This window comes from Mugil cephalus, chromosome 23, assembly GCF_022458985.1.
Source record: "Mugil cephalus isolate CIBA_MC_2020 chromosome 23, CIBA_Mcephalus_1.1, whole genome shotgun sequence".
In the NCBI taxonomy this organism is placed as follows: domain Eukaryota; kingdom Metazoa; phylum Chordata; class Actinopteri; order Mugiliformes; family Mugilidae; genus Mugil; species Mugil cephalus.
Genome location: NC_061792.1, coordinates 11,890,718 through 11,906,090, shown reverse-complemented (window position 1 = coordinate 11,906,090; position 15,373 = coordinate 11,890,718). Strand labels below are relative to the sequence as shown.

At 45.6% G+C, this 15,373-nt stretch overlaps 1 protein-coding gene across 2 annotated transcripts; it reads right to left on the bottom strand.

The window, feature by feature from the left end:
• Window positions 1–708: 708 nt before the first annotated feature.
• Window positions 709–3,203, bottom strand: LOC125000888. Of its 2 annotated transcripts, none has more exons than XM_047576641.1 (5): window positions 3,088–3,203; window positions 2,577–2,868; window positions 1,780–2,046; window positions 1,547–1,699; window positions 709–1,464 (listed from the first exon to the last, which is right to left on the bottom strand). In XM_047576641.1, the coding sequence occupies exons 2-5, from the start codon at window positions 2,842–2,844 to the stop codon at window positions 1,268–1,270; spliced, it is 885 nt and encodes a 294-aa protein (XP_047432597.1). In that variant the 5' UTR covers window positions 2,845–2,868; window positions 3,088–3,203; the 3' UTR covers window positions 709–1,267. The 2 variants fall into 2 exon arrangements, with proteins under 2 accessions (XP_047432597.1, XP_047432598.1); XM_047576642.1 differs by having other exon boundaries at window positions 2,970–3,089.
• Between the last annotated feature and the right edge of the window lie 12,170 nt (window positions 3,204–15,373).

Sequence of the window (15,373 nt, the reverse complement as noted above, 5' to 3'; positions counted from 1 at the left end):
CATATCCTTTGTGATACTGTCCATGTGTAATTATTCCTGCGTTAAATGCAAGGGAAAAATTAAATATATGTTTTTATATTTCTGTTTGTAGTACATTTTTTTTTATGAATTATATTCATTTAAAAATACATAAATGTTCCAATGAAATTAAATTTAATTGGAATTAACATAAATAGATAAGAAATAATTTAGTTTTTCTCACTCTCCATTTAAGAATTAAATGCTGTCAGGTGCATCATGGGATTTGTAGTTAATTAGACATACTAGGTTATCTTCCCTGCAAAGCGCAGGTGAACATTTTTAGAATCAAGTGTAATTTATTTGTATAATTGTCTTTTTTTCAGTAAAGTAAAAATGTTACATACTTGATTTATTTAAATTCATTTCTAAATACAAATTGAACCATTACAATTCTATCTATTAAAAAATCTATTTAAAAAATAAATAAACATCAGAAATGCACATATCCTTTGTGATAATCTCCATGTGTTGTTCAATGCAAGGAAAAACTTACATAAATAATTTGGACTAATTTATTTTTACATCTCTCTTTCTAGTACATTTTTATGTATAACATTTATTTAAAAATACAAACGACATGCCATGAAATTAAATCTAATACAAATTCTCACACTTTCCATTTAAGAATTTACTGCCATTTGTATATAATTATTCCAATGATTAATGCTAGAAAATGAAATACAGATATTAGTCAAAAGTCATTTTTATTTTAATTAAAACCTGGAAAAGAGATGAAGAATACCCTTTTTTTTAATTGTGCCGGCCGAGATCAGACATCTGCAGCAACCCGAGTCAGACAAGTGAGTTAACAATGGCCTTTAAGATGACAGATGAGCTTTTATCCTTTTAACTGTGCCGACGTCGCAGCCCCGACTCCCCGGCCTTTGAAGCGATCGCAGGAGATCAGCGTGCTGATATAAGCCCGTTCACATAACGCCTCTGAAATATAAGCTGGAGCCGCTCCATTTACTGCTCCTGAAAGAGATCGATACATTCTGAAAGTCGACTCTAAAGTTAAGTGGGAGGTGGCGCGAAGTGGCCACGTAGGGTCGGACGGGGTCGGACGGGGTCTGAAGGGGAGTACGCGTCGGCACAGACAGAAGACAGTCAGTTAGAAGTTGATTTTGACATCTATTTTTGCACAACAATGACAGAGAAAATGCGTCTCCAGCGTGAAAACCTGCATATTGTTTGCATCTCTTCCAGTATGAAGTATGAAGTCAGCTCGCGCTGATACGTGTTGATCCTAAACACCAGCATCTGTAAACATTAAAGGGAGCTCAGGAGCATCGAGGAGCTCTTGCCCCAGCTCTGACTGCCGCCGAGCGAAGAGCGTGACGCCTGAACTGTACGCGGCGGGGATCGTGACGTGCGTCGACTTGGGTCGATCCTGCTTCTCCTCCTCCTCCTCCTCCTCCTCCAGGACCATCTGCCTCACCTGACCTGCAGACGAGAGGAAAAACAAAACACTGCTGCTTGTCCGTCAGATGTGAAATGTGAAGGGAAGAGCAAGTGTCTGCTTAACCTTCAACATCCAGGGCCTTCCACCGAGGGTCAGGCTGATTATCCGAGAGGCTGCACAGGGAGCAGTCGGGCGTCCATCTCTGCAGCACGTCCTCTCTGCGGATCAGCAGCACGGATTCGCTGCAGAGACGCTGGTGCAACTCTCCCTCGCTCACTGCAACACAAAACAAAAACCCCCATCGCACCCTCTCTTGAACCCTCCCCGACGGACGTCGCCTCCTCGCTTCTTCTCACCTACGTCCAGAGGGTTGGTCATGAAAACGTGGTTGGGCGCGGCTCCAAACACGAGCTGGTGGTGCCAGGCGTCGGGCACCTCCTCGCCCTCGGGCACGGCCACCTGCATGTTCATGGTCGCCACGGGGACGGCGCCGCGGCGGATCCAGCGCGCGAGCCAGGGCGCCAGCCTGACCCGGCGGCGAGGGTGGAGGTGGAAGAAGCGGCCGATCACCTCCCCGCCGCTGGCCTCCTGAGCTCCGCGGATGAGCTGAGAGTGCGTCGCACCTGGCGGCGCACAGAATCCCACTGTTATCCTCAAATAATAACAAATAATAAATGTTTCTTTTCCACTTACACGTGTGTGTGAAGGCGATTTGAGCTAAACGCCTGAAAAATCGACGTGAAACTTGAAAAAAATAAATAAAAAAATTAAAGTCTCTCCCGTGGGAGACATAAAAGCGGATAATTCAAGAGGGTGCTTCTGAATGTGCCTGGTTGGCAGTGCAGCCAGCTGTCACGCTGGCAGGGAACAGCACTTATAGGTTCGAGACGTTACAGAGCATCACTCAGCGTGAAGGTTATAGCCTCAGCTAGCATCTGCAACACTTCAGTCTGTGAGGCAACTGGTTTAATTCATCTACTTATTTAACTCTTTGTTGCATTTTATTCCCTTCATTATGGTCTGGTTTAAGTTTTTTTGTTTCCTGGGAGTCAGTGCGTGCAGATACGCGGCTCTGATCTGCATGCACGGCTCACATTATAAGTCCAGCTGCACCAGGCAACTGTTTTGTTTCCATCCTCCTGAGGACATTTACCAGCTTCACTCCGGGACAGTAGGTAGTCAGGCAGCGGCGACTCGTTCCTCCTCAGGCGGGTCTGGACGCAGCGGTCGGCCTCCTCAGGGGCCACGTCCACGCCGAGGGCCTTCAGCACGTCCACCACCGCTGTGGCCCCGCAGGCTGATGCTCCAATCTGCTGGGTCTGCCTCTCCAGAGCCTCCTGGATGGACCAGAGCATGGCTGCTTCCTCCTCCACCTCCTCCTCCTCATTGGCTCCACGGACCTCCTCACGCGCTGCCTCCATCTGAGGTCCTCACCTGCAGATCATCTAGAGATCCCATTCACAAAATCAGAAACCACGCACATGCAAACAGCATTTAGAGTGAAACTGTCCAGCTAAATTTCACAATCCTTTTCGAAAACCCTCACAGTGGAGCGTTTCCACCGAACTCCATGTTGTTTTCAGCTAAAATAAGAACTCAACCGAACGCATTAAATTTGTGTCTCTGCGCTTTAATAACAACGGATTCCCCCGGTGTTTTCTCACCATTTCTCAAAGTGACAGCCAAAACAGCCGACTGGTAACAACAATGACCAGTGCGCATGCTCAAACTACACGTGGTTCTATCCTCAGCCTTTTCTTAAGCGGTAGGAAGGAGCAACAAATAGTTGACCAGCGCCCCTGGTGGCCGGTCACAGTAATGAAACAAACATTACAGGCTATGTGTGTGTGTGTTTATTTTTAATGTACTAGGTTGTCAAAAAAAAAAGGTTAGATTAAAGATTAAAGAAAAAGTAAACACTTATATGTTTCCTCTTTATTTTAGGCACAAATTTGGAGCAATTTATTTTTTGACAATGACCGAATTTTGAAGGAATTGCCGATGCTTTCTCCTTAAAAATCAGCACGTGTTTGTACCAGTTTTCATTATCATCTGCTGCTTTCTATGCAGCCTCAGCTTCCTCCCTGTTACAGTTTTGCATCAGGCCAAGAGATGTCAGTGGAGGCACGCGCGAGCGAGGCGGCGTCAGTGGCCACCCAGCAGATACAGTGGCGTCTCTGTGGATGTGGATGTGGATGTTGTCTGGCGGAGCAGCAGCCTGAAGGCTTGCGGCTCCTTCTTTGCACGGTTATCACACGAGGAGGGGCCATCGGGGTGAAACGTGCAGACAGCCGGGAGTTTCTACTGAAGTGTAAATACATTTTCTCCAATTTTATTTATTTATTTTGCACCAATTTGTGTGGATTATTCGTATTCTCTTAATACATCTATTATTTGACCTAAGCTCAGAATCAGCTGTTTCGCACAGTTATCTTCCTTAAATAGATCCAGTTGCTCAGTGCCATCTGCTGGTGGAAAAGGGGATAAAGGTACATTAATAATCTACACAAAAACAAAGATTTGGATTTTATTTATTGCCCGGATCTCTCCTATAGTAGCTTTATCTGTGCTGATGCAGGATCTATCGTCAGCTCATGAACCACCCCCCTGGTTGGTATTCGCCTCGCCTCCACCTTCCCCTGGTTCTCCCTCAGCTGTAGCGATGGCCGCTGGAAGCACTACAAGCAGAGTGTGATTAAAACCGGCTGGCGCTCTCGGAACGTGATCGGGCAGCTGATATAAGAAGCCATGAAGAGATGAGTTACGGGGCGGGTGGGGGGGGGTTCACGCACCTGGGGTGTGTTGGGGGTGGAGGGTGGGGTGAAAGACAGAGGGGAAACCTTCACCTCGACATCACCCCATGCCAAATTTTTCCCCGAGGTGCTCTCCCCAAGCCCGAGGAGAACGCTCTTCCTCTGGGTTTCACATGAAGTCATCACGAGGCTATCAGTCATCACGCACGTCAACAAATATAATATTCGGATCGATGTATTTTTCCTGGAGGGGGCTATGAATAATCTGGATACTATGGGGCTGCTTGGAATGAGCTGATCTCACTGAAGCGCGTGCTTTTGCACGCCCAGTCCTAAAAGTAGATTATTCAGAGTCCCAGGACGGTTTCAAGGGTAATCGTCCTAAAACACTGAATAATAGTCGGTTTCTGATCTTTTAGCTGCATAAAGAGTGCTTTGAAAAGACTAGATTTGTTCTGAATTGGCCACTTTATTAGATATGCCTTGCTAGTACCACTTTTTTTTCTTCTTTTATTTTTTTTAACCTTCAATAGGACTTTTATTCTTCATTGATTTAGGGATTGCTCCATGTTGACATGACAGCTGGATTTAGATGTGGCATCTTTGGAGGCCGGTGAACTAGCTCTGTGACGTGATGCGTTACCGTGTTACCACTCACCACCCCAACCAGAAACTCTCCCTCTCTGACCTCCATCATGGCCGGAAACCGAGAGGCTGATGAAGGAGGCTCCTTCCCCTGAGGCCGTACGAACCACGACCGCTCATCGTAACGTGGACCCTTCGTGCACTTTCAAAAATAAAAACCTGAGTTAAATAATTTGCCGACGACATGTAAACAGCTATGCACATTCTCCAGCTGGAGGTCCCGTCTGGGTTTGTTTTTCTTCCATTCAACGGCGTCCGCGTGCAGCCCATTTGACTTTTCTGTACTTTCAGAGCCTCGAGGTCGCGACCGCTGCAGAGTTCACACAGATACCGACAATAACACAAACACGAGGAGGCGACAATCAGAGCGGCGGTTAATCCCGACGCCTGCCTCTTCGCTCGGCCCGCGCTCGGCCCCTTCGGAGCGGTACAGGAGTCTATTTAAACACTATCTCCGTGACCTCTCGGTGCACAGCAGCTCTGCGGGGATCTACGGGATTAACCGGCGCCTCTCAGGTAAGCTGAATCTTAATAAACAGCGGCTTTGAAAACACCCGGAACGGCGCATTAGCATTGAAACGAGGTAGCACTTTTGTCAGGAGGTGGTTCTGGGTCACGGAGGCAAACGCTGAAAACCGCCGGAGGGACTCCAGCGCACACTCGGCCGTCCTCCCTCTGCCTCCGTCTCTGTGCGCGCAGCCCGGTCACCTACATCACTAGTGTCAACAGTGTTAACACGCCGGCTCGTTTGCAGAGGAGCTCGGGATGGATTTCTTCACAGCGCTGGAAGCCATCCATTTTGGAGAGAACTCACCTGCTTCATACCGAATGCAACACCCATGGCACTTTCCGACATAAAAATTTAAGGGCCCCACACAAAGCAATGAGATTTGCACCTTCTTCACTTCATCTTGGCTGTAAAACATTTCCCCCGCTGTTAACTTACCTTTATATAGGCCATTAAAGCAGGCGAGCGCCAGCCCCGTCCAGCGTGTACCCTCATCTCCCGCGGTAGACGTTTTCTGAATTTCAAAAGGCAAGTTGCATAAATAATAAGGCAGAACTTTTGATCCGTGCAACGAAGGTGTTATTTTTCTTATCTTTTTTTTTTTTCTTACTGGGTGTTTTTTTTCCCCCTACATACTGAGGATTTTGCACTTCAGGAAACACTTAAGCGGCGCCTCTATGGGGCCACATAAGAGCAAAATCGGGATCTGCCGGTAATTAAAATGACAGTGGGACCCAGTCATTCACCTGCCGGGCTCAGTCGTCATCGCAAGCCAGTAGCAGCACAGGTTGTTCTTTCAGAGGCAAGTAAAAGGTTTTTCCCTCCAACTGTTCTCTTATTAAGCAAGCCATGAAATTAGATTATTTAATGTCTTTACTCAATTTGCCCAATTTGGGCAATGTGGTTTGCAACAGGTAGTCAGCAACTAATTTTATACCATATATATATATATAATGTATAATGCAGGAGTCTTCAAAGTTTGCAGGCCAAGGACCCTCAACCTGATGGAGAGATAAAGTCTGAACCATCTACCTACTATATGTGTTCTATGTTAAACTTAGCCTGGTGCTATATGTACATATAACTTAGCATTGAATAGGTTTTTAACTTTAAATATGGTTAAATGTAGTAGGAACAGTGAATCACCAAGCCATCTTGATTGAAGCTGTTAGCTGTTAGCTTCCCTATTCCTGTATCTGTCCACCCTGCAGTACCTCCACGGGCCAACTAGGGGTCGTGGACCCCCTGTTGAAGACCTATGGTATAATGCATAGAAACATCAGGTGAGCTAGCATGACCATATGCGTAGCCTACAGTGCAAGGAAATGCCCAGAGCTCATTTAGAAACCTCACCGCTGAGTCCTCCCAGGGAACGTACACCTCTTTCCAGAATGTGCGTTCAGACCCATAACAGAGATACAAAAATAATGGTTATCATTAAAAAGAAAAGAAAAAGCAAACAGTTTCAGACGCTGTAAAGTGGTCCTCTTCTACGAGGCCCTTTATTCAGCCTTCTCAGGTGTGGCTGGTTAAGATGATTTAGCACAAGCTCAGCCAGTGGAGGTGCACAGGGATGTGTGTGTAAATAATAGCTTCACACATTTGGGGCCCAAGATATGTACATTTACGGACTGAATGAAAGTCTCGTCATCGCCTAGCATGGAGACGCGTGTTCCTCAAAACTTCTCGTCTGGTTTTCCCTCTCTGCGAGACATTCGTCAGGTTTCTCTGAGTTGTTTTATGAAGATGTCAGACTGAAATAGAAGAAAACTTTCCGGCCTCGCCTCATTCCTGACACGGCTCGGGCCCCTCCTCCCCCCACCCACCCCGACGGACCGGGCTCTCGTGCTCTGGCATGGCAGGCGTGACTGAAAGGTGCTCTTTAGGCGCAGACACCTGCATCAGGCATCCCGGCATCAGCTTATGAAGCCCGCCGTGGTAGCTGCCACTGTGGCTGAGTGTCTCCACAACAGAATGCCATTTTCTCCGCCTCGTTTCTGCAGACCCCTGCCGCTCGGACCGCGGTTCAGCCATCAACCTCTGACATTTATCAGCTCCGGCTCCTCCGAAACACCTTTTTCTCTGTCCGCTCAGGGCGGCCTCCAGCGGGTTTACAGAGGATGATGCACCAGCCGCTTGTTTTTTATCTGCTCCGACAATGAGCGCGACGCAGGGGAGGGTGGACCGAGATACAGGCATGCAGATAGAATCTGGTGCCAAAAGCGTGACAGTTGGCAAACCTGCTGAACGTTAATAGGAAGGTACAGCATGTGTTTTGTGGAGCGATTCAGCTGCCAGTTACACGGATTTTGACGCGAGCTTGATAAAAGGCGTCAAACTGGGCCAGCTATGTTCCTCACTACTCGGGATTTAGCTGATATATAAAGGAAAATACTAATAGTCCAGTTAAAGCCCTGTTAAAGATAACTTGGAATACAACCTAAAGATTTTAAGTGGAAATTTAAGTGTTAAGTTGCTAAGTGTTAAGTTTGTCGTAAAATGACGAAGCAAGTCTCAAAACCAAACGGTGTAACTGATGATGCCAGTCTTACCACATCAGTGTGGATAATAGGAGGTCATTTGGAAGGTGCAGCATGTGTTGTATTGTGGAGCGATTCAGCTGCCAGTTGCACGGATATCGACGCGAACTTGATAAAAGGCGTCAAACTGGGCCAGCTATGTTCCTCACTTCTTGGATTTAGCTGATACATAGAGGAAAATACTAATGCACGCAAGTACGTAGTCCAGTTAAAGCCCTGTTAAAGATAACTTGGAATATATCCTAAAGATTTTAAGTGGAAATTTAAGTGTTAAGTTGCTAAATGTTAAGTTTGTCGTAACATTAAGAAGCAAGTCTCAAACGGTATAAGTGATGATGCCAGTCTTACCACATCAGTGTGGATAATAGGAGGTCATTTGTAGCAGACTCACGCCACCAGATCCCAAGATGCTCCAATGACAAAGCGACTTGTCGCTAAGGCCGCGTCGCATTCCACCACGAAACTTTAAGAACCTTCCAGCATGCGGACATGAAAACAGCAGGGAGTGGCTCACCGAAGGCATCTAAATCACAGATATCTTGAAAGAGAGGATTTGTGCATGTTAAATCCCCTCTTGTTTCCCTCCTCCACTCTTCTTTCGGTAAACATCGAGTGTCGCCTTAGATCTCTCCCTCGTCACGTCCTCCCTTCTGACTTCCTCGAGGAGGGCTCATTGTTCTGAAGTGATTGGACCTTAAAGAAGCCGACTCTGTATATGACTCTGTTTATTTGTTGTGTGTTTGACACAGGAGGAGGGAGGAGAGAAGAGGAGGGGGGGAGGAGGAGGAGGGAACACTTTTGAGGGCCCATCTCCCGATCTAGAACCAATTTCTATGCAAATGCTACGACCTGATTTGGAAGAGGCTGCTGTTGTTCGGCGGGGTTTGGCTTAAGGTGTCGTAGCGCTCTGCCGCAGAGGAGGCCGACACATAAAGCGCCGCGTACGCTCATATTTTTCCTGAACTGACAAACTCGCAGTGTGATGCATTTTAGTGCAGCGGCATGCGACCGCAGGGCAATGCTTTACGCCGCCGTGACAAACAGCTGCGGGGGGGAGGGAGGGAGGGAGGCGGGGAATCACACCTCAGCGGTGGAAGAGGCCGGCAAACTAATCACGGGACTGCGGGGAAATGTTCCTCTTAGCCAATGGGGCAGAAACCCCGGCACTCATATTTCTCGGCCACTATATCAAAGCCCTGAAGCATCATTCAGGTAACAAATATCGCCGTCTGCTTGTTGCAGTGTTTCTCAACAGCAGCCTGGCAGCACCTTTCATCAAGAGCTACAGGGGACAGAGCGCGCCGCCGTTAATGGTCGTTGGCCATGATGGTTAGCCATTGTTGTTGTCCATAAAAATAACACAGAGCGCTTGAATGCAGCGGGCGAAGCGTTTCCAGGGTTCCGTGAAAGCCGAAGAGAGAGCTGCTCCAGGATTTTCAAAAGAATTTATAAATAGACAGCGGAGGATTTGCACAGAGATTTGCTGCCTCGCATTTTCATTCACTCGCCGTCCTTCAAACACACTCACCCGCTCGCACGCGCTTACAGAGGCAACTCCGTGTGACTACAGAGGAGCGAGATGACCCCTATTTCACTTATGAGTTCCTGCATGAGTTCAGACACGGAGGAGAGCGCGAGCAATCTCGCTTTCAGCCCTAACAATCTGCTGCCCTGCATTCGTTATGTGTGTGATTCTGATTTAAGCAGAGGCTACCTGCCTCCTCTGCAGAGGAAACCACATCACACCTTCAATAAAGCGCTGCTTATCACTGCGCAAACATGCACTGAAAGAAAGTTTTGTAGTCCTGCCACCGCGAGGAGTGAGCAGGGCCAGCTCCTCCAGTTAATTACATGCTCAGATGCTCTCGCCGACACATGCTACTGTAGATCAGTGCTGCTCAAAGTCGCGCTCAGGGGCCACTTGCAGCCTGCGAAAGACTTCTGAGTGGCCATTGAACATTTTCCAACATGAAACATGCCTCGGCCTGGGTGGACTGCCTCCGCGTCCGCGAAAGACAGGAGGACGCATAATTAATCTCTAACAACTTCATCTACAGTTCCAGGGTTTTCATTGAATTTCTTGAAGATCTCTCCAGAGAGGGTCTTCAAGAAATAATCAGGCGCATCGTTAGTTTAGCAAGTTTCTGTTTTTAATTCAATTTGCTCTGCTAAGTGGACTCAAGTCTTTAGTCGGAGAAATTCGTCTGTTTGCCACAAAGCGCTGACACATGATTAGGTTATAAAGTGGATACAGAGACGTCCTGCAGATACATGGGCAACGTCGACCTTCTGCCACGTTTCTGGACATGACTGTAAAAGGGCGTACATACAGGGAAAGACTAGCAGGGATGTGGCGACAAGAGAAAAACAATAAGTCAGGGCTCTCAAGACTAAGACACAAACCAAAAAAAATTATAAAACTTAACGCACTAGCCTAACCACGCCTTCCACAAATGCGGGAAAATGAGCACCTGTCAAAGAAGAACTGGAAGAGGAAGTCCGTGATTTGGTAATCACAGCCCCATCACACACACAACCTAACCCAGAACCCTAACCCTAACACCTAACACCTAACCCTTCCTACCAAGAAGCTGAAAAGCGTCATCATCGATGATATTTTCTTCTCAGGGCAGCGAGAAGACGCTAGCCAAAAAATTTATGTTCTGTTTATTCCATCCGGAAACATTTGCGGTGGGAATAATATGATAGAGTTACCTAGGCAACCACTACCTGGAAAGTCCACCAGTGGACAACTGGGAGCTACAGAGCCATGGCAAGTGGACACGTGGACAGTGTCTCAGCAATGTTTGTTTTATAGTTGCTAAGTTGGAGGCACAAAACTGAGCAAAAACATGAAGCAAAAACAAAAGCTGAAAGACGATAAAACGCTGCGAGAATCACATTTGATCCAATATATTAAGGGCATTTTATCACCATACATTGATTCTAACAGTGTAACAGCTTCACACAACGACTCTTCCTCCATAAGCTCTGCAGCGACGCGTTCACCAAACCAAACAAACACATTTCCGACTCTCCCCTCAATATGTTCCATGCTAAACAATCTGATTAGGCCCCTCAACGTGAAATGCTCGCGTCATAAAATTACAGGCCTTCATATCCGCCGCGCAGATAGAAATCTAAGAGGGATGAAATGCAAATTATCGAGGCAATAAATTTGCGCAGCGCTGGTGACACGGCTGGATGAGCAAAAACCCTGTTTAATGTCATGCATTAAGAAACATAAAACAAATAACCAAGGAGCATTAGAGCATAAAAATAAAGCATGAAACATACTCTGACACTCTGAATGTGATTTCTTTTTACACGTAAACCCTGAGCTGTCCATGACAAGTGGATTGGATTAACAGAGACAATTATAGAGGGGGATAAGAAGCGGTGACACATTTAGAAAACTACACATAATATGGAACAAATGTTGGAAACGCTCAACTTTGTTTTGATACGTTTTTGGCTCCAGACCTTTTAACCTAAGCACTTTAACCTCTAGTGGAGTTTATGGCCGTTGTATAAAGGTGATGCAGAGGTTAAATGTTGTCAGTCTTAGTCATGCCAGCTGAAAATCAGCTGAGTGGCAGCGTACAGGTCCCTCAAAGGTCCTGAACCAGGCTAGGTGATCACTTCAAGGACATCTCGTTCATGCCGCATTAAAGGTTTATCTTGAAAGGGTTTAAGCTGCAAGAGAGAAGAGATTCAGAACTATTTTTGTGGTTCCCACAGTCAAGAATGAAGCTCAGATTTTAAGCCACATTCATAAAAAAAAAATGAAAATAGCTACTGAAATCATTTGAGGTCAGAGAGTCTTCCAGGCCACTCGTGAATACTGCAAATATCCAAAAGATCAGATTAAAATCATCACGAGCGCAACCTTTCACCATGTTGCATTTTGTTACAAAATCCTTCCTTATAAAACCCCGCCGTCCTCGTGTTTCGGAGCCTCGACTCGATCAAAATCGCACCTGATGGCTGCCGCTGCTGAGCCACTCAGCGACGTTAACCTCATTTCATTCTCCGGATTAATAAGCAGCAGAAGAGTGAAGCCTCTCAGGGTGCCGCTGAGATCTTTGGCTCAGCGGAAGATTGCTCCGCTCTCTCTGTCTGCCTCCCTTCTCCCAGCTGCATCCCTTTCTACTCGCTGGGTGTCTCATTACGGCGGCGCGCAGGACCAGCTAGGGGAGGAATCCGCCACCAATACCCACCCACGGCCATTTTAAAACCCTCTGTACTCCGGGTCCTCTCATCACGCGAGACGGGGGAAGTTATTTAAAAGAAAATCTCATTAACAGCCTCTGACTTTTATCTGCCTTTATCCAGACATCACAGGCTTCTGAATAATTAGCACCGACAGGTAAGTTGCTACTAAAAAAAAAAAAAAAAAAAGAAAAGATCATGGCCATCATGCTCACATATCTTTCGTTAAATATCCTGACAATTCAAGAGGTTCAAGGAGGATGTGGACGAATAAGTGTGATATGGAAATAAATTCCTACAGTGCTGTCATACTCCTTGGGTTTGCCATGTACTGTGGAAAAATGTAACACAAATTTCTTTAGACAGGTGTAGTGAGCCTACATATGTATAATAGTTAGTAAAACCCTGAGTTGGTTCAAGACTTTCTTTCAGCAGTCCAATGCCGTCCTTGTGAAGGGTTTTGTATCGCTAAATTAAGAGACATGTTACTAGCAAACCCTAACTCTAACGCTAGCGCTAGCTCTAGCCCTAGCCCATACCAGCATTCGTTTTACACATATAGCCTGTATATATGCAGTAGGTGTCAACACAATGAGCAGAACACAAATAAAAACGTCCTAAAAATGTCTTTAGAATTAGCTCCCGATGCGTTTAATTCATTAGATTAACTATTAATTTATTTGTCTTCCGTACGTACACTGAAGATCGGCCCAATGACACCTTCCGCAAATCTTTCTCTGCGCCAAATCCATCCAGCGTACTCCAGAATCCAGACATACCGATCAAATGTCAGCCTCTCTTTACCAAACATAACCAGCCTGAATTATGCTGCTTGTCAGCAGCAGTTCAGCATTCTTCTCTGCTGGACTCCCCGGAGACAGCAAGCGGATGCGATTGCGTACGGAGACAAAGAGGCAGGTAGAAAAAGAAACGAGCGCAGGGATGAGCGGGAAAAAAAAGGGATAAAATTTTTGTTTATGATCCTCTCTCGGCGCAAGGTCACATTTTTAATTCATTCCGAGCTCGGGAGGACTCGTCCCCAGTCGTGTGTAAATTGTTTTATTTGGAGTCTCAGCCAGAAGCTACTTTTTTTTCCCTCACTGCTTTTTTGCACTGCTGCACCGGAGACCAGGGTGACCCTTAGTCTGCTTGAGACCTAAATGCACCTCAGCACAACGGCGCAGTGGGAGCCGGGCTGGACGCTGGCCATGCTTCAGATTAAACACCGTAATTATTAATCCTGAAGCCTCTAATAGAATAGAATAATGCGCCAGTTGCCAAGAGACCGCTCTGTGCTTTATATGAGACCGAGAAGATTAGGGCTTATTCACCATGAGCGAAGGGTATTTGAGCACAGGATGCTGATTTATGGGCAAAGGGGCAATGAAAGTTTATGGTTCTGTTTTAAAGAACAATATAAAACCTCAAATAAAAAGGATTAATACCACTCTCCCAAATGTAGCAGCATGTGCAGCTAGTTAGCTTAGCATAAGTTGTGCACAGTGGTTAAAAAAAGCTGCACATCCGTGCCTTTACGTGCATTAATTAACACCTCACAATTTGTGCTAAGCTAAGCTGCTTCATAGATATAGAACAGAGAGTGGTATCAACCCTAAGTCTGAAACCTCGGTCTGATTTGAAGTCTTTTTATTTTCATGTCATGCTAAAATGGCGTGAAACCATATTTATAGAGATAAAATCCCCCGTGCACCAAGGTCCTTAGTGCGTGGAGATTTTATCTACCAGTGACCTTTAATTAACCAAGTCTGAAAAGGCTTCTGCGTTCTCGTAGTATGAATAACTTGACACAAAGCCCATTCACGATCTGGCACATTTACAGAGATGTGAAGGTTGAGAAGAGATCAGCTCCAGAGCTGAAGAACAGGTTAGATATGAGGTTGTGCTGCATCACGGAGTAACTCTAAAAATAGCCGTAGGACTTGTTGGATGTTTGGCTGACATTGTTTGTTCGCTATATGCACTCTAATGGGATTAAATTTGCATTACACGCTAAAATATCACCCTTTAAAGTGGCCATTAGCAAACAGCACAGCTGTTGCTGCGATGCAGCGATTTTAGATCAAAGTGCTTGATGAAAACCGTCAATTAAGAACCGCTTTTTATTTTAATTTGATTTTTTTTTCTTCAGGTTTTTAATAATTTGGACTCGCCTATCTCTTATTTTGATCGGGCCTTTCCACGTGCCCGGGTTTGATTAATGCGTCACAGCATGCTGTTTGGTCCTGATCAGCACGCCTTCCAAACAACAGTAAATCTTTCCAATCAGCACGGTTTGCTGCTCTCACGCCGACACACCTTCTGGAAAGACTCCAATCAGTTTTGCATGATTTTGAAAGAGGGGACTGTTTAGGAGATGACAACAACAGATTGACACATAAATCAGAGATTGCAAAACTCCACGCAAGCAAGCACGTAGAGGCAAACAGGAAATACCCCTCTGCGACACGGGACACACGGGCAACCGTGGATCAGCCTGCAGCAACATTTTCTATAATCACTAAATCTGAGCTTCAGGAACAAAGAATAAAATACAAAGTATTTAAGGATATGAAAAGATGCAGTTCCTCGATCGGCCACAAGAGGCTGACACTAAATGTGAGTCAATCTCCTTGGACATCATGTTAAAATGAGCAGAAATAAACTCCATCCTTTTTCAGTGGTGCAAGTATCTTGCAATACAGAAGATTATCAGCCTGTAAATATCTTGTTTAATTTGCATGAAGTCACATTTGGCTCCGACCAAAAACCACAGAGACCCAGAAAAAAAGAGCAAATCCTCAACAATTTCGTTTGCTTAAAAATGATGAATAAATTAGCTTAGCTGCACCATAGGGAGGATTTCTTAACCGCGTACTCCAAGCAGTTCGGCCAAGAGACCGATGTGAAAGATTTGTGATAGTGATGTTCGATACCACCGATTTCCTTTCCGTTCCGATACCGAGTAAAATTCAGGCTGATATCCGTGATACTGATCTGATGCCGATACTTTGTGTAAATACATCCTGATGTGTCTGGTAAACCTAAAAAAAGTAGTGTATTTAAAGTTAGCATTTACTATATAGCCGAGCGAATACAACAACAGAAAAACCAAACAGAGACACAATCATACACACGTGTTTTATGTTTCACAATGTTTGTTGTGTTGCCACAACTCAAAAGTTTAGTTACTTTCCACTGTGTTACTATATTATCTCGAATGGCTGAAGTATCAAAAGTATCGACATTTTGATGTTAGAATCGATTTTTGGAGCATGAAGCCCTGGTATCGGAA